The 22,882-nt window shown below is 34.9% G+C and overlaps 1 protein-coding gene and 1 non-coding gene across 2 annotated transcripts; both read right to left on the bottom strand.

Annotated features, from left to right (window-relative positions):
- Window positions 1–3,361: 3,361 nt before the first annotated feature.
- LOC130820825 (succinate dehydrogenase [ubiquinone] flavoprotein subunit, mitochondrial) lies at window positions 3,362–12,862 on the bottom strand. The gene is made up of 16 exons (XM_057686361.1): window positions 12,579–12,862; window positions 12,274–12,441; window positions 11,519–11,606; window positions 8,651–8,797; window positions 8,413–8,553; window positions 7,961–8,046; window positions 7,774–7,866; window positions 7,584–7,647; window positions 7,196–7,339; window positions 6,580–6,767; window positions 6,329–6,503; window positions 6,009–6,179; window positions 4,992–5,061; window positions 4,761–4,881; window positions 4,633–4,670; window positions 3,362–3,769 (listed from the first exon to the last, which is right to left on the bottom strand). The coding sequence occupies exons 1-16, from the start codon at window positions 12,666–12,668 to the stop codon at window positions 3,667–3,669; spliced, it is 1,887 nt and encodes a 628-aa protein (XP_057542344.1). The 5' UTR covers window positions 12,669–12,862; the 3' UTR covers window positions 3,362–3,666.
- A 9,303-nt stretch (window positions 12,863–22,165) lies between these two features.
- Window positions 22,166–22,273, bottom strand: LOC130822995 (small nucleolar RNA R71). The gene has a single exon (XR_009046488.1). It is a non-coding gene; the product is annotated as a small nucleolar RNA R71 (small nucleolar RNA).
- Between the last annotated feature and the right edge of the window lie 609 nt (window positions 22,274–22,882).

Here is a 22,882-nt window from a genome sequence, read left to right as displayed (position 1 = left end):
CGGCTATTAGTTTGGTGAACTTTGTACATCCAGGGTACAAAGGCTTTTGAAAAGCCTCTGTCAACAAGTCAAAAACACGAGGACGTTTTCCTAACTCATCCTTAACTCTCCCCATCATCTCGTCAACACGATCTACATCCTCATCGACATTCTCTTCATCTGTCTCATACCCATCAACATGATCTACTACATCCTCATTGACATCCACATTATTGATATCCTCAATAACACTTTTTCCTTTGTAAACTCCCTCATCACCATGCCAAACTCAAACATGATACTGAGGCCTAAACCCACATTGAAGTATACTCCCTAAGGATATCAACACTATCTACCTTTGATACATTACTACACTTGACACATGGGCAATAAAAACCAACTCCCCTCGACCTAACTTGATGTTCAACGACAATACTACAAAATTCTAATAGCTCATCAATAAATTTTGATGATTCAATACTTCCATACATCGAAGAATGATCTTTTGTCATCCTAAGTGTGATTAATGAATTCAACAAAATTAATAATCACTTTTTAATATATATACTTATTTATACCAAACATATTTAACCCTAAAAATATATACTTCTTTATACCAAATCTATTTAACCCTAAATAAACATACTTCATATTCTAATTCTATATAAGCACTACATTATTGTATTCCAAAACTAAAATCATTTAGAATAATTAAATATTCTAATTCTATATCACCAAACATATTCTAATTCTATACTTCATACTTCAATATTAAGTGCTACATTGTAAATAAAATCATATTCAAAATATATAAAATAAAATTAAATCATTTAACCCTAAAAATATATGTATTCTAATTTTAAAATTAAAGACATAAATATAACAACAAACCACATTTTTAACAATGTACACAAATAATTAACAAACTAATAACATAAACTTGAAAAATGTAAAATTCACAAATAATTGATATCTTTAGCACTAAATTACTAAATTACAAGTAAAACAATAAAAATATGAACTTGCAAATTAACAAACAAAATAGAAATTACCTTGATTTCATGGGTTATGTAATATGATCTACAATGAAAAACAAAAACAAAATTAGTATAAAAAAATTAGCCCTAATTTTCTTGTGTTTTGAACTTGCAAAAACTTAAAGGTTTAAGAAATTAAAAAGAGAAATTATAGCTTAATTTCGTGGGAGAATTTTCGTGGGTTTTGAAGATGAACTTGAACAAGACAACAATGGGAGAATTTTCGTGGGTTTGAGAATATGATGAACTAGACAACTTGAAGAAGAAGAAGAAGAAGAAGAAGATGATAAATTTCGTGGGTTTTAGAACGAAAATGCAGCAATATTAAAGATGAAGAAGATGATGATAAATTCGTGGGTTTTAAGGAGGGTTTTAGATGTGAAAGAAGAAAAAACAATATTGAAAATGCAGTAGTATCGTATTGAAGAAGCAGCACAGTAGTGTTAGTATTAGAAAACAAGAGACGCGTTTTTTATTATTTAATTAACAAAAATTACACTATATGCTGCAGTTTTCAGGGAACCGCAGAATATAATGTAATTTTTTATTTTCCCTCGTTTTTTCATCCTATTTTATGTTGCGTCAAAAAAAAACCGCAGCAATTGTCACGCAGCAGATAAGTTTTTTTCCACTAGTGATTATTTTGAAGTATTAGTTTTGAATTTTTTTGAATATAGGATAGCTGAGGAGCAGTGAGAATTGAACTCATAATATTATTTAAGGAAAGTGGTACCGATACATGATCCAATCGAAACAAATTTTAATTTTCATTAGCCCTGAATTAAAATAGCTACAATATTGTTTCGGTTAAGACAATAAATTTTGTAGCTAGTTAAAAATTCACTTAGAATTTTTTCTCTAAAATAATATTATATTTTCCTATGTTAGAAGATACTTTCCACTGAATTCAAATTATTGTTAAATTTATATCTAAACTTATACACTAAGTACATATAAGTCAGGAAAATCAATATTGTTTTAACTAATGTTTTAGTGAGGAAGTGTTGATTATGAGATAATATAGAGAATAAATTAGAGAGTATAACATATGAGATCTTGGATTGAAATACTCAGTTCAATAAGTATTATAATTATAAAATTTTGTACAATGAACCTTAGTTTTTAAAAATTTTATTTCTAATCAACAATAATTTTAAAGTGTTAATATCAGTTATATATATAAGATCGATTACTCGAGTCATTTCACAAAATGTGATTGTATTTTACGCTTAATATTTACTCGTCTGTTACTAACATGTTACAATCTTCTTAAGTTCTTTACGATGATAAACGCATAAGCATTTTTCGATGGAGATATTAAATTTATTTAGCTAAATTAAAAATAATATGAAGAATCGTTAATTGTTAAATGAATTGTTCGTATCAAATTGCACATTAAACCTTGAATCTACAATCAAAATGTTTTCACTTGGAGTATTAGTTTCGGGCACTCAAGCCACGAAAGAAAAAAAAAGATATGCAATGACCTTTTTAATAAACAAAAACAAAACAAGAACAAATTTTAGTATTTATTATGAATTGTCATGACTCTGAGACCGTATTCCACTCATCTTACTCTGACTTAAAAGGTCAACAACTACTTACATCGTCATTGTCTTTCATCCAAATTTACACGATTCTCTATCTGGTCTTGACTTGTCCCAGTGTTTACTTCAAATAATCGGATGACATAGGAATGGAATATATATATATATATATATATATATATATATATATATATATATATATATATATATATATATATATATATATATATATATATGCAGAATCAGATGAAAACAACTAAAGTGGTGAAAGCTGAAAACCAGACTGAGATATACATATTGTAGCTAAAAGTGTACATATTACCTTATTGGGTGTATATATATTTGTGAAGGACAAAATTCATATTATTTAAAGAAATGTCTATACACTTTTTAAGTATATATATACATTTTTTATAAAATGTCCAATTATTTACAAAATTAACACCAGAATATGTACACCATTTAATCTTTTATGTACACATATTTTCAGTTTTCATCACTTTAAATGGTTTCACATGATCCAAAACCAGTTAAAATTGTAAACAATAATAATATAAGTTGTATTAATTGTTTTTAATCATCTAACATGGATAATACCATATTTAGGGACATTGATTTGTTTGTCTCTACTTTTACCCCTTAAAATCTTCATGTCAAACAGCTCCTAAGATATCAGAATAGTCCAAAAGGACCATTGTCAAAATTTGTCTTATAATAATCATGGCCACGGATTCTTTTTGCATCAAAGAAATCATGGTTAAAAAAGTAGTACATTAATATGATCATTGCACAATCAAAGGCAGATCAATCTCAGTTTCTTATTAACTCAATGAAATACAAAATGGCGGACATCTATCAATAACAAATGTTTGATACAAATTCATTGCAGTATTCCTTTCACCAGAACAATTTGACGGACAAAATCTATCATCAATACCATTATTGCATAAAGCGTTTAGCTAAACTCATCGAAGGACGACACCCTTCTTGCAGCAAATGAAAAAATGAAACACCCCAGCACCCCCTCAATTCCTCTATCATTCTAATTTATAAATATATTTGCCTTACTTGTTGGTTAGGGTTTTCTTCAGGATTGGAGCAAATTAATATACACGAGCTTTAGGAGGGAAAGTCTCCACCTCGTCATCCAATGTGTTCATGTGGACTGGTCGATAATCTAATCTAACCTTTTCGTTCTCCCAATATCTGCAGTACCAAAGGAAATGAAAAGAACACACAGAATCAGACTGCTATGCTGAAAATGATACTCAACCAACAGTGAAATAGCTCAATCCCACGAACAAAAATGTGAAAAAAAGTGCTCACAAAAATCATTCTAGATGTGTAACTTTGGTTGACGTATCAAGGAATGTGCAAACGTGGAAAAACTGGTTGAACCCTCATTAGCTGAGTTGAGAAACATTAATCTAAACTATGATTAAACCCAAAACTGATGGTCCAATTTGGAACAGAACTGAAAAGTGAAAACAACCAAAAAAAGAGAAAGTATGGCTAAAAAAATATGTTGATTTCCCATTAAAAAAAAAGACTAGACCAAGTTAATCAGACGAGATAGAGATGAACATATAAATGGTCTGAATAGTATAGAGCCAAACAACATGCTGGCCGCATTGCGATGGAGGCCATTAAAAGATGAGGTCAAGAAGAATGCCATCTTATAAGCTATTTCACTAAATATAAGATGATTCCAGAAGCTTACTATTTGCCTATAGGAATTGGTATGGAAAAATCAGAGAACACATATGTGTAATTAATCAAACAGCATTATGGAAGTAGATACGGCCTAAAATGCTATTTTTTACACCTTTACAACACGGAAAATATCGGTTCGTTGTTTTTGAAAACCTTTACAACGCGGCCCACGCGATGCGAAGCGGCCTTGTTTTTACTCTATGGTAGGGAGACAAAATTTATGCCAAGACAATTAATTAATTGAGAGTCCAGAATGTTTGAGTAAACTTATTGTCACTATGCCCTGATAGACTGATGGTATCATTAGCATCAAAGTCATGTAATCAAAACAACAGTATTAAAAGAAATCCACGTACCCTAGAGTGTGTTTCATCCAGTTCTCATCATCTCTTGTCTGCAAAAGAAAGAGCACGTCAAATGCCTGATAAGAAATAAAATCAAGAAATTTCAGAAGGTAATATATAAGTACTGAAGCTAAACAGACCGTAAAATCTTCACGAGCATGAGCTCCTCTGCTCTCTTTCCTAGCTTCCGCAGAGTGCATAGTGATGCATGCATTGATCAACAAATTTTCCAACTCTAAGGTTTCTATTAAGTCAGAATTCCTAAGAAACAACAGAGTAAGAGTGCAGACGAAAAAGATATGTAATGACAAAAAAAAAGAGAAAAAGTATAAATTAGCAAGCAAACAACGGATATTAACTATTAAGCATACCATATTAAACTTCGGTCTTTGACTTTAACATCGTGAAAACTCTCCCATGTTTTATCAATCAATTGACAACCTGCAAATGACATTTTTGAAAGGTGTTATCCTCGGGGATGGATTGTCGATCCCACATTCTCATTATCAAGATTTACTAGTGTGAAATGGGACAAAGGATTTTTGCATGGCAAAAAGCACGTACCAAAACCAATTTGCAATTTATTAAAAGAAAAAGAAAACACATTGAACTTAATGGTAAGGTTACGCACATCCAATTCTCTCAAACTCTGCTTTGGTGATCCTTTGTTTGGGCTTTAGAAGCTTGTGAGCTAAGTACTTATCCTATGTAGGTATAATTGAGCTCGAAAGCAGGCAGGCTCGGATTGTGTGTTGTGGTGAGGAAGTCTTCAATTATTTTGATGTATTTTATTGAATGACTATGCCCTTATTTCCATGCACCAAAGATCTATAGTGTCTTTGTTTTGGATTATAATGGACTAATAAAGTGGTTCGATAAATCATGTGCATTTTTTAGTTATGTGAAGTTGGTGATGATGTTTGCTACCAAGGGTTCATCGGAACAACCTTTGTGTAATCACTAACAAGGGTAAGGTTGCGTAAATACGAGGCCCCCAGCCACTTAAAGTGTTAATGGAATGTGGTTCTGTTACCAAACGACTAAGTGGCAGAAAATTCCAGTGAAGTAGCATTGTTTTTGGATAGAATTAACAAGTTTTAAGATAGAAGTCCTATGATAAATTTTACAGCGCTCCAAAGCTTCTACCTCGTAATTTGGATTTAGATTATAGTCCATAACTTCCAATACTAAACCTGTTGTGTAGGAATTGACAAATAAAAAGAAAGAGCAAGTTAAGGTCTTGCTGGGTGGTGCCAGACATTCAATGCTTATCTTACTGCATATAATATGGACCATGCCACCAGTATTAAATCAAATAAAACAAGAGCATTTATGAGCAACAGTAACTGAGTAATAACGCTGATGCTATATCACCGATCATATCATACCTTCTTCCAATGTATTCTGTGTGCGGAAGACAGCAGCATTATTCTGCATCACTCGTTGCATGTTCAGGCGGATTTGGGAAGTAAGAAGAGAACCATTTGAATTTCTTAATTTGTCTAACCACTGGATAGTCTTTTCTCCAGCACCCTTAGCCAAAGGTTTCAGCTTTTCCCCTGCCAAATTTCAGATAATAAGTGTGTTCATGATACTAGCATATTGTTATTAACAGTACAGTTGAAAAGCCTGAAGAACAAGCCAATGGTACTCACTAGTAACTACTCAGGATACATGTAGAAAAAAGTTTCATGGCAAATCCACCTACCAGGTTTATTGATCTCAGCCACTCGATTGGCACAAGCTCTACCAAAAACAACAATGTCAAGAAGAGAATTAGCACCAAGTCGATTGGCACCATGAACTGATGCACAAGCAGCCTCACCAGCAGCCATTAATCCAGGAACCACAGCATCTGGGTTATCACCTTTTATGGTGACAACCTGAACAGAGAGTTGTTAGATTCTAAGAGGTGTATCGATGCAACATTAAATACACAAAATATTGCACTTCTCTTACCTCTCCATAGTGGTTTGTCGGGATCCCACCCATGTTATAATGAACAGTTGGCAAGACAGGGATAGGTTCCTTTGTAACATCAACACCAGCAAAAATAGCTGCTGTTTCGGATATACCAGGAAGTCTTTCCTTAAGTACTTCTGGAGGCAAGTGATTCAAGTGAAGGTAAATATGATCCTTCAAAGGTCCTGTTCACAATAGGTTTTCTATATCAGAATTCAGAGTATGACAACATATAGGGTTGGTGTAACATGTAATGCAGAGAAGGATTATGCCAAAAAGAACCCCGAAGCCTCTTTGAAATCACAAATATAATCAACAGGTTAGTAAAGATTAGAGAGCAAAGAGAACCACAGGAAAACCCCCAGGGGAGAAGCTAATTTATGCATTGAAAGAGGTCAAAAGTTTGCACAGCTATATGTCTAACTCTGATCAATGGATAATCTGTGCAAACCTAGAAACACCAAGAGTCGATCCTGCTACAAAATTATGGAGTGACCAATATTTTTCAAAGAGAATGATACCTAAACCTAGCTGCGGCAGAGCCTACATCTAGGTGTAGAAACAAGAGTGACAAAATAGTGTATATAAAAATTGAAGATTTCAAATATCTCACCAACACCACGGCCTTCTCGAATTTCCATTGTCATAGATCTAGAAACAACATCCCTGGAAGCAAGATCTTTAGCCGTTGGAGCGTATCTTTCCATAAATCGCTCACCCTCGCTATTTCTCAAAATACCGCCTTCACCACGGGATCCTGGTCATAGAAAAAAAGTCAGTAGATAATAGAGTCATTGTCTAAGAACTCATTTGCATCACCTGGATTTAATGAGGAAAAACACCTCCTCTCAATCACATAAAAAAGGGGGAAAAAAAAAAGTTAAAAAGACAAGTTTAGAAAATGTAATGGCAAAACTGCAGTTCTTTATGGAAAAACTATATCCAGGATTCATTTAAACCAAAATTATAGAAAAAAAAAATCAAAAATTAGAGGAACCAACCTTCTGTGATCAGGCATCCAGCACCGTATATTCCAGTGGGGTGGAATTGGACAAATTCAAGATCCTGCAAAAGAAATATATTGAGATAGAAGAATGTCAAAAAAAGTACATCAATCAAAGCTTGTTGCCAAAAAGTTAAAACATAGAGTAGCAACGTGCCAAAAGATTATGATGCTGGCAAGAGGCGTACCTCCAACGGAAGACCAGCCCGAGCAACCATCGCATTGCCATCTCCAGTACATGTATGTGCAGAGGTTGCAGAAAAATATGCTCGGCCATATCCCTAAATGTGGAAAAAGAAAAGCAAAACAAAAAGAAACTAAGAATATGGTTCCATACAAGGAAGGAGATTTTTTCGCAAGCTGAGAAGCAAATACCCCAGTAGCCAAAATCGTCGATTTAGCACGGAATCTGTGCAATGTCCCATCTTCCATATTTAAAGCAACTACACCTTGGCAACTACCTGAACATAAGATTAATAATCAGAATATTTTATCAAAAAAAGGAAAAACCAGCTAACTTATAACAGATCATTTGTTCCACAGTTAAAGGATGAAATCACTGAACTTGTTCAGTTACTGGAAATGAAATGCTAATTAGCTGCACAAAATATAAGCGATAATGGAAATTTATAGAGCACTTTCTATTATTAGCTTAGGTGCCAAATCAGTCTAAAGAAGAGCACTTTTATATATTCAACAGCTATACTTCCAAAATCGGAATGCAAACGCCAAGCAGGTGTAAGATAGAAAGTGAAATGTCACAGTCACACTTCATTACTGACACCAAAAACAGTAAAAAGGTACGACCATGAACAAGATTAGCTTGCCTTCATCATCCATAATAAGGTCCAATGCAAAATATTCCACAAAAAATTGCGTATTATGCCTCATAGCTTGTCCATACAGAGTGTGTAGTAAAGCATGTCCAGTTCGATCAGCAGCACAAGCACACCGATATGCTTGACCCCCTGAAATAAACAGGAAGGTGATATCGGAAATATCAGACGGTGGGTGCACTAACAAAGTCAGCAATTAATAGTAGAATCCTAGATTTTAACCACAAACCTTTGCCAAAATTCAAGCTTTGACCACCAAATGCACGTTGATATATTTTCCCATCTTCTGTACGAGAAAATGGTAAACCATAATTCTCAAGCTCAATAACAGCTTTTGGTGCCTCTCTACACATATACTGTATGGCATCTTGGTCACCTGCAAATATGAATCCCCCATGTGTCATGAAGCAACAAGAGAATATTTATTGGAATAACCACTATTGTAAAAAGCACATTACCTTCGATATTCACTTGTATCTAATTTATATATACCTAAGTTCCACTTAGAATTTCAAACAAGCATTTTTTTTTTCTTGTTTTGGGGATGGGGAAGGGAGGAAATTTCCTACTTAAGCATTCAGGACTTGACTGTTGTTGTTCAATTGGCTTGTTCAACATTCTTTTCCAATGGTTTCCTTAGATATGTTGTTAAAAGCACATGTTTGGCATTATTTACATAAAAGGACCATTCCTAAAGCTAACTATAGCACACTTAATATTTAAAACAAACAATGAAAATAAATGGTAGAGAAAACCTCCACTCTTCTTGGACAACGGTAGAAAAAGGAAGACAAACATTAGTTCCACGTCAGTTGTATTGCATAGGTATTAGGATTACATTAACAACGATATATTTAACTTTCCTACTAGCATCATATTAAAGGAAAGCAGTTTTCCATTTATTCAACATAATTAGTGATTGAAGAAAGGATCAACTCTTGGAGCAAAAAAAGAGAACTTGTTTCCTTGCAACCCTCTAAAACAATAGCTAAACATTTGGGGAGCCTCTTACTCCTAAATGAAGTACGAATATGAATGACATGTTCATAAAATTCAAAATTCCGTTATGTGAATAGTTGAAGATACAAGTTTGATCTTGCTACTTACTGATAGTTGTATTTTATCCCCATTGTTTAGTTGGATTATGTTGGAATTTGATACAGCTATGCTTGTTTTGTTTAGGATTTCACGCTTGGTTTGGTGTTTTGTTGTTTTGTTGCATTTCAGGTAAAACTCATCGAGCCGAGCACAAATCAAGCACTTTTGACGCATACGCTGCTCACCCAACTCCGAAAGCTCAAGAAAGGAAGGCCTCAATGAGCCAAGTCAAGAAAACAAGTCAAAACGAGAGCCAAAATAGCCCATTTTAAGCCACTCGACCAAATCTGGCTCGAGCCAAGGTAGCTCAAGCAGCCCTAAACCTGCACCTGAGATCAGAAACTGGATATAGCCCTCCTGAAGGTCGCTTGACCAGGTCGAGCGGAGTGGCTCGGGTCGAGCGAGGTGCAGTTAAACTTCCAGAGACTTGTGTTAATTAGCAGGCTGCAATCCAGAGGTACAGGGCATCCACTCGACTGGGTCGAGCAAGATGGCTCGGGTCGAACAAAGCTAGTTTCAACTTCTGTCCAAATTTTAAAGCTTCTGATGTAGTACCTGATGGTGACTCAACCAGGTCGAGTGGGTTGGTTGAGTCGAGCGAGATGGGCGACAGCAGCTTTTACGATCTATTTAAATATCATTCAAGGTCCAATCATTTTGAATTCTTTTGATTGTTGCTGCCAGGACTGCTTAGCCACCCTACCCTATCCATTAGGGGTGGCACCTCCCTCCTACAACCTAGTGGTGGTGGAGCAAGCATGAAACCACCACCCCCACTTGTTTTGTGAAGGCTATAAATAGAGAAGAGGAAAATGGAGTTCAACATCTCAGATTTCATCCTTCATTTTGAGTAACTTTTATATATTCTTCAAAGCTTAGCTTTCATTTCAATTAGAAATTAGTGTTTAGCATAATTTCTCTTTCAATTCAATTAAGAACTTTCAATTTCCAATTACAATCTTAATTTCGATCCTCTATGGTAACATTTTGCAATTTGGATTCTTCATCCATTGATGTATTATTATTTGCTTATATTGTTTTCAATTCATGTCACCTATTTATCTTTGATTAATTGCTTTTAGTTTTATATATTCATGCTTGTAGTTCTTCAACTTATATTGCATTTATGTTTTTAGAGTACTTTAGTTTAATTCATTCATCTATGGTTCTTGGCTTGTTTGCAATTTACAATCTCAATATGAGTATAAATGAGTAGTTTATTTTGGCTTAAGCTAGGCATTATCACCATGTATGTGGTCTTAATTCTTTTCTTTAACTTTGGTTTGGTTGTGTTCTTTGTGGTTTAAGATGGATTTTGCTATCATGTGTAGTGTCGTTGAATTGAGGGCGAGAGTCGATTTTTAACGATAATTTATGGTTAAAGATTAAGTCATCTCCATGAGAATAGGTAGATGTTTTAATTGGAAATGTTGAATATGAACTTCAATTCTTAAATTATGCTTAGCTCCATGAGAATAAGTAGTTGAGTATGTTTTAGGAAGCTTTTGTTGTTCGAGAGAGAACATTGGTACTTATGATACGTTCTTCCCCATAAAAAAACATCCATGACCTTAGGTTAAAGTTTAGTAAACACTACTTTGGTGAGAAAGTCTAGCCTATGCCTCCTTAACTTATTGATCATTTTATCCTTACTTTAGTTCATTGCATCCTTATTTCCTTTTATGCTTCAAATTCATTAAGTATTTTTAATTGCTTGCTTTAATTATTTCCACGACCCAACATCATATTATACGTTTTTAAACACACTAATCGATCGAGAAACTATTAACTTAACCCTCACTCCCTGTGGATTTGACCCGTACTTGTCGTCGTACTAAGCTACGCCGTGCACTTGCGGTATTACTATTGAAGGACGTAAAGTCCCGATCACTTACAAACTGCGAAACTACATTAATCATTATTCATTTCACGTTATATTCATTCATATCATCATGTAGAACTAAAAATATAATGGATGCTTCAATAAAATTGCGCGCACCTAACCAGTCACTTCCTTTGACAGTGTCATACATGTGCCATCTCCAGTCATCTTCAGTCATATTACCCAAGGCAGCATTGATTCCGCCCTGAAACAAATCCATTCATCAATTTACCGTACATTCAAGTAGTATTTTCACAGCACATTTTGATATGCAAAAGCAATGGCAACAAAAACAATTGTTTCCATCTTCCAAATTTTATTTTTTGGCACCCATGTGATATTTCCTCAATACTTTAAAAGGATTATCTCAACCCGTTGCCTTGAAATGACATTGCCCACTTGCCCCTACTTTAGAGCAAACTCAAAGGGATAGAAGGAGAAAAGCAATACATATCTACAACTGAGACCACAACTAATTCAACCTCAGATCTCCTTTGTATACGAGTGACACCCTCGTTAAGTATTTTATCACATGTAATGTATATGCAACATTGAAATCTTGATTCATAACTCATAATCTATTACTAGTACTAACTAAACCTTGTAACCTGGATCGACAGAAAAATTTGGAAGATGTGTAACTCAATCAATTAAAATAAAATTCAACACCACAAGATTGATTACAAATTACTAAGCTAACGCAGAAACTAGTTGATACATATAAGATTGATTAAAAACCTAGTGAAGCATTAAGCAAAGTGACAGCTATATGATGAATACTTAAATAACAATAATCAAAACAAATAACAAATTGAGATACAAAAATTGACAAAGGAAACGAAAATGCAAAATTTTGAATAAAAATAATAAACCTGAGCAGCAACAGTATGAGAACGAGTAGGAAAAAGTTTAGTAATGCAAGCGGTATTAAATCCATGTTCTGATAATCCAATAGCCGCTCTCAAACCAGCACCTCCTGCTCCGACGACCACCGCGTCGTAGGTGTGGTCTACCACAGTGTAACTCGCCCCTCCTGCACTCTGCAATCCAAAACCAAAACAAACAAACAAATAAGAATCGAAAATTTCAAATCACTCATTCATCAATTATAATCGATTATTTAAATTTAAGAAAAATCAAGATCACAAAAATTGAAATAGGAGGAAGACGATCTTACAGAAAAGAATCTAGAAAAAGGAGATTGAGAAGAGATCGGAGAAGATTTCCATGAATGAGGACGAAGATTACGAGTGACACAGCGCCACATCTTTGATGTTCTTGTTGGTTTACTGAGCTAAGAGTTTTGCTAATGGAGTTTCAAGGTTTTCTAATTTCTACTTTTCTCTTTTTTTTCGCAGACGCAAAATTACAGAAGGTAGGAAATGGGGGAGGCGAAAATGCAGAAATTCGTTCCGTGGTTTGATGGTAAATTTGTACTTTTCTGCGTTGAGAGGTTGTCCAACGTTACATTTTTTGACATATATTTGGTACTATATTTTTTATATTTGTTTACTTTTCTATATAATAGGATTTGATAAAAAGGAAAATATCACTGTGATTGATTAGGAATGTTTAATCACAAATTTTAAAATCCACTCGATTTACGGTTGCAATATTTCTATTGAACTGATTTAATATATACTTAAAGAATTTAAGTGATTATAGCCTTGAAAGTGATTACATACAATCTTGAAATGATTATTTACAAACTTAAAGTGATCAGTTTAAAATGATCATTATTGACTCTCTCCGTTTCCTAATGTTCTTCTCGTTTAGAATATTTTATTTTGAAGAGAGAAATTTGATTAAGATTTTTAAGACATATATAGATGATAAAATATATTCATGTGAGATCTCGTTAGATTCGTTTTAATGTATACTTTTTTATCATATATTTGTTATAATTTTTTATGATGTGTACTTAAAGATATCAAGGCTCGAAAATTGCTTTGAAAATTGTGCAAAAAGTAAATGAAAGAAAAAAAAAAGGGAGTACAACTTAAAGCAATTAATTATAAATTTTGAGTAATCAATTAGAAAAATAGATTAATTGTATCAGCTTATCTGATTACGAAATAATGTCACACTAAACTTTCTGTTTTTAATGTTAAATTTATTTTCTTAGAACTAAAATTATATGAAATAGTAATTAATGACTATGTCTTTGTATTCTTGAATTGGGAGAAATTACCGTGAAGAATATACTAACTTTGAGAGGTTTTTTCCTTGAATAATACCAACTTTAGTTTATTAACTAATTTACTAAATTTTTTTGTCATATTTTCTCCTATAGTTTGATTTATGTTAGGTATATTCTAGGAAAACACCCTTTTAAGTTGGTATTATTCATGATTAATCAAAAGTTAATATTTATTGTAGAGAAATAAGTAAAATATGGTATTATTCCTAATAATATTTCGTATGAGTTATCATTTTTACTATTAATTGAAAATCTTACACCTAAATCCTAATGCATACTAGACTCACCGAACATTAAATCTTAGCTTCATTTGAGATTAAAAAAAGAGAAATTGAATATATCATCTATAAATAAATCAGCCAATCTCATGAGAGACCGTCTTTCTGAGAGACGTCTTTTAAGTCCAACTCAATAAAACTTAATATATACTCTTATTTTATGTTTTTCTTTATGGGTCGACCCAATTAAATTTATGTAAATAAAAATATTTTGGTTTTCGTTAAGTAGATCCTTTTCTCATTAACTTATTTACATAATTGAGATTAATTTAAAAATATTTAGAAGGTGATGAACCGATGATTAAGTAGAATTTTTAAGGATCAAAATAATGGAAAGCGAGAATTTGTGTCCAAATAATGTCCACGATGGCGTCAAATAAAAATAAAAATAAACAAACGTGTATGTTGTTTTAACCAATAATAACAAGCTAGAATTGGATCTGGAACTTTATCATATTGGTGTTCGTGATAATGACAACAGTTCAACGTTTTCGTATTTGATTAATACACAATAAACTCCTCGACCTTCCGCAGGCTGTCAATTTGTGTAGATAAACATTAAGAATAAGCAAAAAAAACAAATAACAACGAAGAATCGAGTCTTATTTTAATTAAAATAATATTATTTTTTAAGATAATGTTTTAAGTTTGATTATGATCTAACTTTATGTCGGTCTACCAACAACAAGGAGAAAGTGAAATAATCATATAATCCTAAAGACTATTTTCATATATATGCAATTTATTAGTTCCTGTTAATCTCTCTAAATATTTGTTTTCATTGCTTGTTGTCTTAAAATAAGAAATGTCTAGAAAATTAGGACGAATTTAATTTTTTTTATAATTTAAACCGATTTAGATGCTCTAAAGATTGTATTTTTTTATTTTATAGGGCTCTCTAAACATACGTTTTAATAATAATTCTAGAATTTATAATGTTTATGATTATACATATTGGTTAACACATGCACATGCACACACATTAGTGCTATTATTGTATGTGTCATCATCATCATACCCAGTGTATCCCGCTCATAGAAAATTATGGTCAGGACATGGGGAGAGAAATAAACGACAACTCATATTTATAGAAGAGAGTGCGGTTAAAGATTCTCTCGGCTTAAAAAGGATCTATTATTGTATGTGCGTGTACCATAAAACACAGTGATGAGTTGAGGAACAATGAATGTGTATAGTTGAGTTTAAAGTTTTTCATAAATAGTAAATTAGTATATTTGTACTCCATCATTATAACTTATAAGTGCCCTTGTAATGTGCATAATAATTAAATTGTGTTTGTTTGTTATAATGCATTGTGTAACCGAGTTAGTATTTTCACAACATTTGATATCGTAGTTAAGGTGTAAATGAGTGCCAGATGGAAAAAAGTTTTGAAAAGGATAGTAATTTGAAAAAAAAATGGTCAAGCTCATAATGTTAGAATATATAACATATCTTGGGGCCTCAACCATCAGCTTAAGCTTTTGGTTGAGTTGGTTCAACATATGAATCCTATTCCCTCATTTGATACTCTTCGTTCTATGTTGGAATTGGAAGAACGCTCTAATCATAAGCATACTTCTCCCGCTCAAGATTCGGCTCTTCTTGCTTCAAACAAAGGTACTTTTTCTGAAAATTCCACTCCATTTATCAACCGCGGCCCTTCTCATCACCGTGGTGGCCACCGCCACTCTCGTCGTGGTGGCCGGACCCACCGTGGCAGCCACCATGGCTCCACCAGTGGGTATGAACATTGGCAGCAGCCCCATCCTAGGCCAATGGCTTCCCATTCATTTCGGCCCAACATTCATTATTCTGGCCCAAGTCCTTCTCCTTCTTCTTATTATGGGAGACCTTCTTGGGCTGGACATACTTGGGCCTAGCCTGCTGCCCCCTTTCCTACTACATCTTGGGCTCCTCAATTTTCAAACAATGGATATTCTGATGGTGTTCTTGGGCCACGTCCGGCACAAAGCTATCTCTAGTCCAATTACCTTTTGTTAATTCTATGGCTATGAGTTCTAAACCTTTTGATATTATTCATAGTGATTTATGGACATCTCCTATCTCTAGTCCATCGGGATATAAATATTATGTTCTTTTTCTTGATAATTATACTAATTTTTTGTGGACTTTTTCTTTATATCGCAAATCTCAAGTTTATGATGTGTTTGTGAATTTTCATACTTTTATTAACACCCAATTTGAGCTTAATATAAAATCTTTCCAATGCGATAACGGGGGTGAATTTGACAATAATATGTTTCGTCAATTTTGCACTAGTCGAGGCATTTCACTTCGTTTTTCTTGTCCTTACACATCATCCCAAAATGGCAAATCCGAACGAAAAATTCGATCCATAAATAATATCATTCGCACTCTTTTGTGTCATGTCTCTCTTCCTCCGTCTTTTTGGCCTCACGCCTTAAACACGGCCACTTATCTCCTCAATATTCTTCCTTCTAAACTTCTTGGTAATCTTACTCCCACTCATGTTCTATACCGTAAGTCTCCTACATATACTCATCTACGGGTTTTTGGGTGTCTATGTTTTCCCCTTTTTCCTTCTACTACTATTCACAAACTCCAACCTCGATCCGCTCCATGTGTCTTTTTAGGATATCCCTCTTCTCATAGGGGTTACAAGTGCTATGATCTCTCATCCCGTAAAATCATTATATCTCGGCATGTTCTTTTTGATGAGACCATGTTTCCATTTTCTCAATCACCTTCTTCATCTCCCCTAACCTATCAATTTTTAGATGATAATATTCACCTTCAATTACTTAAAACACCCCCTACACATTCTTCTAGGCCTAATCCATCTTTAAGCCCACCTTCAGATTCCAGTCTCTGCCAGCCCTCTTCAACTCATGGGCCTCCTTCTCTGTCAGGCCCAAATATCATCCCTCAATCTCCATCCTCCCTCTCCCCTACTGGGCCTGCCTCACGCAGCCCAGTCTCCATCCAATCCCCTCCTTCTTCTCCCTCTGTTACTGGGCCAGCCCCAATCCAGTACCCCCCAGCCAGCCCCAATCCAGAACCCCCCACCCCAATCCAGTACACCTCCTCCTCTATCCCCTCAACTGGGCCTGCCTCACGCAGCCCAGTCCAACAGCCCCCTTCTTTCTCCCCCTTCTATATTGGGCCTGCCTCACGCAGCCCAATCAACCCCCTCCTCCTTCCTCATCCACCGGCATAACTACGCGGAGTAAACATGGTATCAGAAGCCAACGTGAGAGGTCACGGGTTCGAATCTCAACCACCCCTCATTTAAAGTGGAATATTCAGCGCCTATGCGCATCCACACTTCTAGCCCAATGGGGTCTCGTGTAAGGGGGCGTGTTAGAGTATATAACATATCTTGGGGCCTCAACCATCAGCTTAAGCTTTTGGTTGAGTTGGTTCCTTGACACATAAAAGTTTGACATCGCATTATTCAATGGGAAAATTAATTGTATAGTTTGAAAGTGTGTAATCGAGGATTTGTTGTACAACAAACTTTGGATTTGCTTGTAATAAGGGTCTAAGGGATAAGATCCCCTTGGACGAAGCAATAACAATTGTGAGGGAGGATAAAAGTGTTAGAAATACTTTACATGTGAAATAAGATTTCACATTAATAAAATAGTGAGTTGAAAACTTGTATATATATTGGGTGGACTAATCCTCCTACTACCATATGGTTTTAGAAAACAATAAACCTCACTAAATGTTTGTGCAAGTCAATACTCTTAACCCGTGGGTTTGTGGGCCCGAGCCCACATGTGTCTCATGTCCACACGAGTGGGCCGCGGTGAGATCAAGTGACGAATTATCATGGTCTAATAGAAAGAATGTAGATGGAGAAGGTTAAGAAGATGAAGATCATCGAGCAGGTGGTGGTTGAGCACTAGTTATGAAGTCCAAAGAGAAGGAGAAATAAATGGAGAAAAAATAGCCCATGAAGTAGATCAAGGTGAAGGATTAGAGTAATCAGGATTTTTACTATTGTTGCCACAAAAGGTGTCATATACAAAGTAGTTGTACCAAGGTGAAGGAACACCTACAAAATTTAAGAGTTAAAAGGAAGAGTTGGGCAAGGTATAGTTGATCAATGAAGATAGGGGTTCCTCTAATGTGGCCCAACATTGATTATTATTCGTTCCAGCGAATATAATTTAGTGAAGTTCGACCTAGTAATTTTTCAAGGGCCAAAAATTCGAATTGTCTCATGCAATTTTCCTTTTGTAAATTGGCTAGAACTTTTATAAAATTATATTAAATTAATTCCATTATTTATGTAGGTAATTTCAATGGGACAAAAAAGTTGTAACATATCATTAATAAGGCTTGGACTTTTCACTCGCAACTATAGTTGTGCAATGGCTGAGGGCCCATTTGAGGCCCGAATCCGACTCTTAAATATGCTAGCTTTATACGGGCTAAATATTAAAATGGGCTAAAAAAGGCTCTATACGGACCTTGAATAAGCCTTTATTATCATTTTTTTTTGGCTTGAATGATATATTACTATTTATATATCAATTAGTCAAGAGTCTGATTATAAATGACAAAAGCAAGTAATTCAGTTACACAAAATCTTATGAGAGACGGTCTTTTTGAGAGATGAACACTAAATGGCCCGGCCCCTTATATTTTTAAAATATTGTAAGTAGGCATTAAGAATGATGTAAGTAAACATTTAGGGGGTGTTTGGCATGAGGGATTTGAGGAAGGGAATAAGACTTTTTCTCAAAAATTTCTCAAAAATAAGTCCAAGTCTCTATTTGGTTAAAGGGAATGGGAATAGGGAATAGGACTAAAATGGGAGAAAGTCCCAAAGAAAAATGTCTTGGGGGAGAGTGGGTATTTTAATTGAGACTTTTATTTTATCTCTTTCTTCCAAGTCTCTTCCATAACAAACAAGAGATGAGACTTTTTTATCTTCAAAGTCTCAACTTAAAAGTCTTATCTTAAAGTCTCACAAGTCCCATTCCTGTGTTCCAAACACCCCCCTTAAGATATTGAAAGTAAGCATTAAGGATACGGTAAGTAAGCATTAAGGACAATGTAAGTAGTCATTAAGAATACGGTAAGTAGACATTAATTTTTAATGGGTTAGACTTGACATACAATCTCTTAAGAGATTAGCTGATTTAGTTATAACAAATTAATTATTTAGACATTACTATAAATTGGTTTCCTAAAAGAAAAATTGGTCGGGCCATTTTGATGCGAGTCCGGCCCGGACTTTATCTGATACATTGCAAAGGTTTACTTGCAACTAAGGCCAGTACGTGTCCCAGCAGAGTTTCATTTTTTGTGAAGCCCGTGTAGTGTCGCTTAAAAGGTTGTTGTAAGCTACATAATTGGGCCATATGGCCAATTAGAAGCACGTTAACCTGGGCTGATGAATTATGCAAATTGACATAATTCTCACCTAAAACGGTCTGACTTTGACAATTTTAAAATTAATTGAAATAGTCTAATTAAATTAAAATAAAATATTCACTTTCATATTTAAAATACTTAACTTAAATCGTTTAATTTTAACATGTTGTTTTGATGATTAAAATAGACTCTTTAAATATTTAAAAACGTTTTTTAATTTTCAGTGTTTGATCTTTTTTATATGAATTTGTCTTATTGTTAGGCGGTCTCCTATATTATCCTCTTATTTTGAGTTATATATTGTCCTCTTGTGAAAATTTTATCTTAACACGTGATATCACCCATATAAAATAACAAAAACAATTCAAAATAGTCTCTTCAATTTTGAGTATATGGAGTGTTAACGCTTTTAACATGGAGCTATTGTGGATCAGAGTTATTCTTGTGAGAGAGCATCTCTCAGAGAAACGATGTCTAAAGAGTCTATACTCTCATAATATGCATGACATGAGTACTATTTAACCTATACATAAAATACGTCTCTCAATAACACTGTCTTATACAACAAATTCTGAAAAAAAATAATCCAAGTATAGTGAAGAATAGTACTGAAAATTGAACATAATTAATATATATATATATATATATATATATATATATATATATATATATATATATATATATATATATATATATATATATATATATATATATATATATATATATATATATATTGATGTGTGTATTTTATATATTATTTTCTACCATGCCCCCACTGTATTTTCATAGCATTTCTCGCGTATTTTGCTCAATTTTCTATTGGTTTTTATGCTTGGTTGGAGTGTTTGTTTCTTATCTATTTTGTAGGTACAAAGCTCTAATTATGCTAAGAATCGACTCTTGGAGCGAGATTTGCAAGTTGGAAGGTCATAAGCTACTCAAAGGTCATTTTTGTGCTGACCAGGTCTCATACCCGGGTGGGTTTCCTCATACCCGGCCGGGTGAGCCTCTCATACCCGGGTGGGTTTCCACATACCCGACCGGGTTTGCACTTGATACTTAGAAGAATTTGAAGACGCTATTTGGAAGAAAAAGTTGCCACACGCACCCGGCCGGGTTTCCACATACCCAGTCGGGTGAGCCTCTCATACCCGGGCGGGTTTCCACATACCCGGCCGGGTGAGACTCTCATACCCGGGTGGGTTTCCACATACCCGGCCAGGCTTCCATTGAAGATTAAAATGCTCTGCTGCGTACCCGGGCGGGTTTCCACATACCCGGACGGGTTTACACCTGAACTTAGAAACTTTTTGATCTTTGAGATTTAGTTATGCTTCGCACCCGCCCGGGTTTCCACATACCCGGCCGGGTCCTGCAGTTATTTTTTTTAGTAACTTCCCGTATCCTCCGATCTCTTTTGAGGAGGATATAAATAGCTTTTGAGGGAAATTTCCAGAAGAGCTTTTTTTAGTTTTTTTTCTCTGTTTTTGAGGGTTTGGTATCAAGGATTTCTCATATTACTTGTCATGGGGAATTGTTAATCAACACTTGAACATTGTAATTCTAATTATATTGAAGGTATTAGTTTCAATTCCAATCTCTTGTTCTTGTTTATCATTATTATTTTTGAATGTTTGCTTCTCCATTAAATTTGAATTTGATTTCCTCCATGAATTTAATTGTTGAATCTCTAGTTAGTTTTAATATGCTTAGTGAGTAGTTTTATTTCTAGGGTTTGGTGAAACTATGCAAAAGGTCATGATTCTTGTTTGACTTTAGGATTTAAATTTGGTTTGTTTAGGCGATTCAATTGATGGGTTTTTAGATTGATTGCATGTTTGGCCAATTTGCAAGTTTTATTCACTCAATTCTATAAGCGAGAGTTGCGAGTTTGAGTGAACGATTTCCTTCCTTGAACAATTAAGCTTTAATCGCGATAGCTTGTTTTATTGTTTAATTGTCGAATTTGTTTGCGAGAGCAACATCTTCCTTCGCCTTTATTCATTCCTATCCCAATTGTTGTTCATAAATCATGATCGATGCATAGTGAATCCTTTTAGCCCTAGGTTTTTAAGTATTGAATTCTATTCATCTCTTGTTTTTGCGTTTTACTTAGATAAACAAAAATCCAACATTTGATCGTTAGCAATAGTGAACTTAGTTCAAATTGTGACTTTATTTGTCCTTCCACAGTGGTTCGACCCTACTTTCCCAACTATACTAGTCAGGTGAATTAGGAATTATTGTTGGTAGTAAAACGACCTATCAAAAGTTGGCGTCGTTGCCAGGGAAGGGCAACAATTTTACTTTTTGAATTTAGCGTTTGCTTTTGCTAACCCACTCGAGGAACAACTGTTCTTCGAGCGTATTTACGTTTGTTTTAGTGTTTTTGTTCATGACCAGGAGTACCAACAAGCAACCTTTGCTTTTTGATCCTGAGGTTGAGGCAACTGCTCGTAGAACACACGCAAGTGCAAAGAAAAGGAGGGCGGAGGCTCGTAAACAAGCTCAACAGGCCTCTCAATCTCTTGACATGGCAGGTCAGGCTCCCGAGAGAACTCTTAGGCAGTTTACACAGCCCAAGGCTAGCAATGTTACCGCGGGGATTAGGATGCCGACTACTAATGCTGGAAACTTTGACATCAAATCCCATGTTATGAATATGATCACGGGAAATCAGTTCTATGGTCTTGACAATGAAGAACCCGTCGATCATCTGCAGAAATTCCTTCAAGCATGTTCTCTACAAAAGATTACTGGGATGACTGACGACGAGCTCTACTTTTACCTCTTTCGTTTCTCTTTGGCAGGCAAGGCTCAACGTTGGTATAACTCTCTTCCCAACACCATTACTACTTGGGCGCAATTTTCTGATGCTTTCCTAGTGAAGTATTATCCCGGTTATAAGACTCATGACTACAGAGTTAAGCTCTATAGTTTCTCACAAGATGCGGGGGAGACTTTTCATGATGCGTGGGAGAGATTCAAAGATTACCAATATATGTGCCCTCATCACGGTATTGAGAAGGAATTTCTTATGCAATCTTTTTATAATGGTCTTGATAATGAGACTAAGAGGATGGTAGATGGTGCGGCTGGCGGCTCTTTCATGAACAAACAAACTTCTGAGGCTATTTCACTCTTGGATACTCTTGCTGAAAATCAATGGAATAGCTCATCTAGGCGCGCAGCTCAAGCACCAAGGAAGGGGAAGCATGAAATTGAAACTTATTCCCTTCTATCATCACAAATCTCAGCTTTGAATGCGAAAATTGATGGGATGCGCATGAATGCTAATACATCTATGCCCGTCAATGCTATGGCTACCTCTAGCCAAGGTGGAGTTGCTTGTGATTATTGCGGTGTGCATGGTCATTCTCTAATGGAGTGTTCTGTTAATCCTAATGGAGCTATGGGAGTGCCAGAGCAAGTCAATGCTTTTCAAGCTCGCCCTCCTTTCAACAACAATAGCTACTATCCTGGAATTCGGAATCATCCTAACTTGTCATATCGCAGCAACAATGTGTTAAATCCTCAACAGCAACACTTTCCACCACAAGCACCACAACAACAATATGGGCAACATCAGAAATTTCAGCCCAATCAAGGACCACCCGGTTTCCAAAGGCC

The sequence above is a fragment of the Amaranthus tricolor genome, chromosome 8 (assembly GCF_026212465.1).
Source record: "Amaranthus tricolor cultivar Red isolate AtriRed21 chromosome 8, ASM2621246v1, whole genome shotgun sequence".
NCBI classification, from domain to species: Eukaryota; Viridiplantae; Streptophyta; class Magnoliopsida; order Caryophyllales; family Amaranthaceae; genus Amaranthus; species Amaranthus tricolor.
Note: the sequence above shows the minus strand (reverse complement) of the source record. Positions and strands in the feature narration are given on the sequence as shown.

What these genes read in the sequence shown, in the direction of transcription:
- LOC130820825 (XM_057686361.1), bottom strand. Translation starts at nt 12,668, where the DNA reads ATGTGGCGCTGTGTCACTCGTAATCTTCGTCCTCATTCATGGAAATCT. An exon ending in GGCTGAGATCAATAAACCTG is followed by an intron (nt 6,180 to 6,328) that starts GTAGGTGGATTT and finishes GAAATTTGGCAG; the next exon opens with GGGAAAAGCTGAAACCTTTG. An exon ending in AAAGACCGAAGTTTAATATG is followed by an intron (nt 4,882 to 4,991) that starts GTATGCTTAATA and finishes GTTGTTTCTTAG; the next exon opens with GAATTCTGACTTAATAGAAA.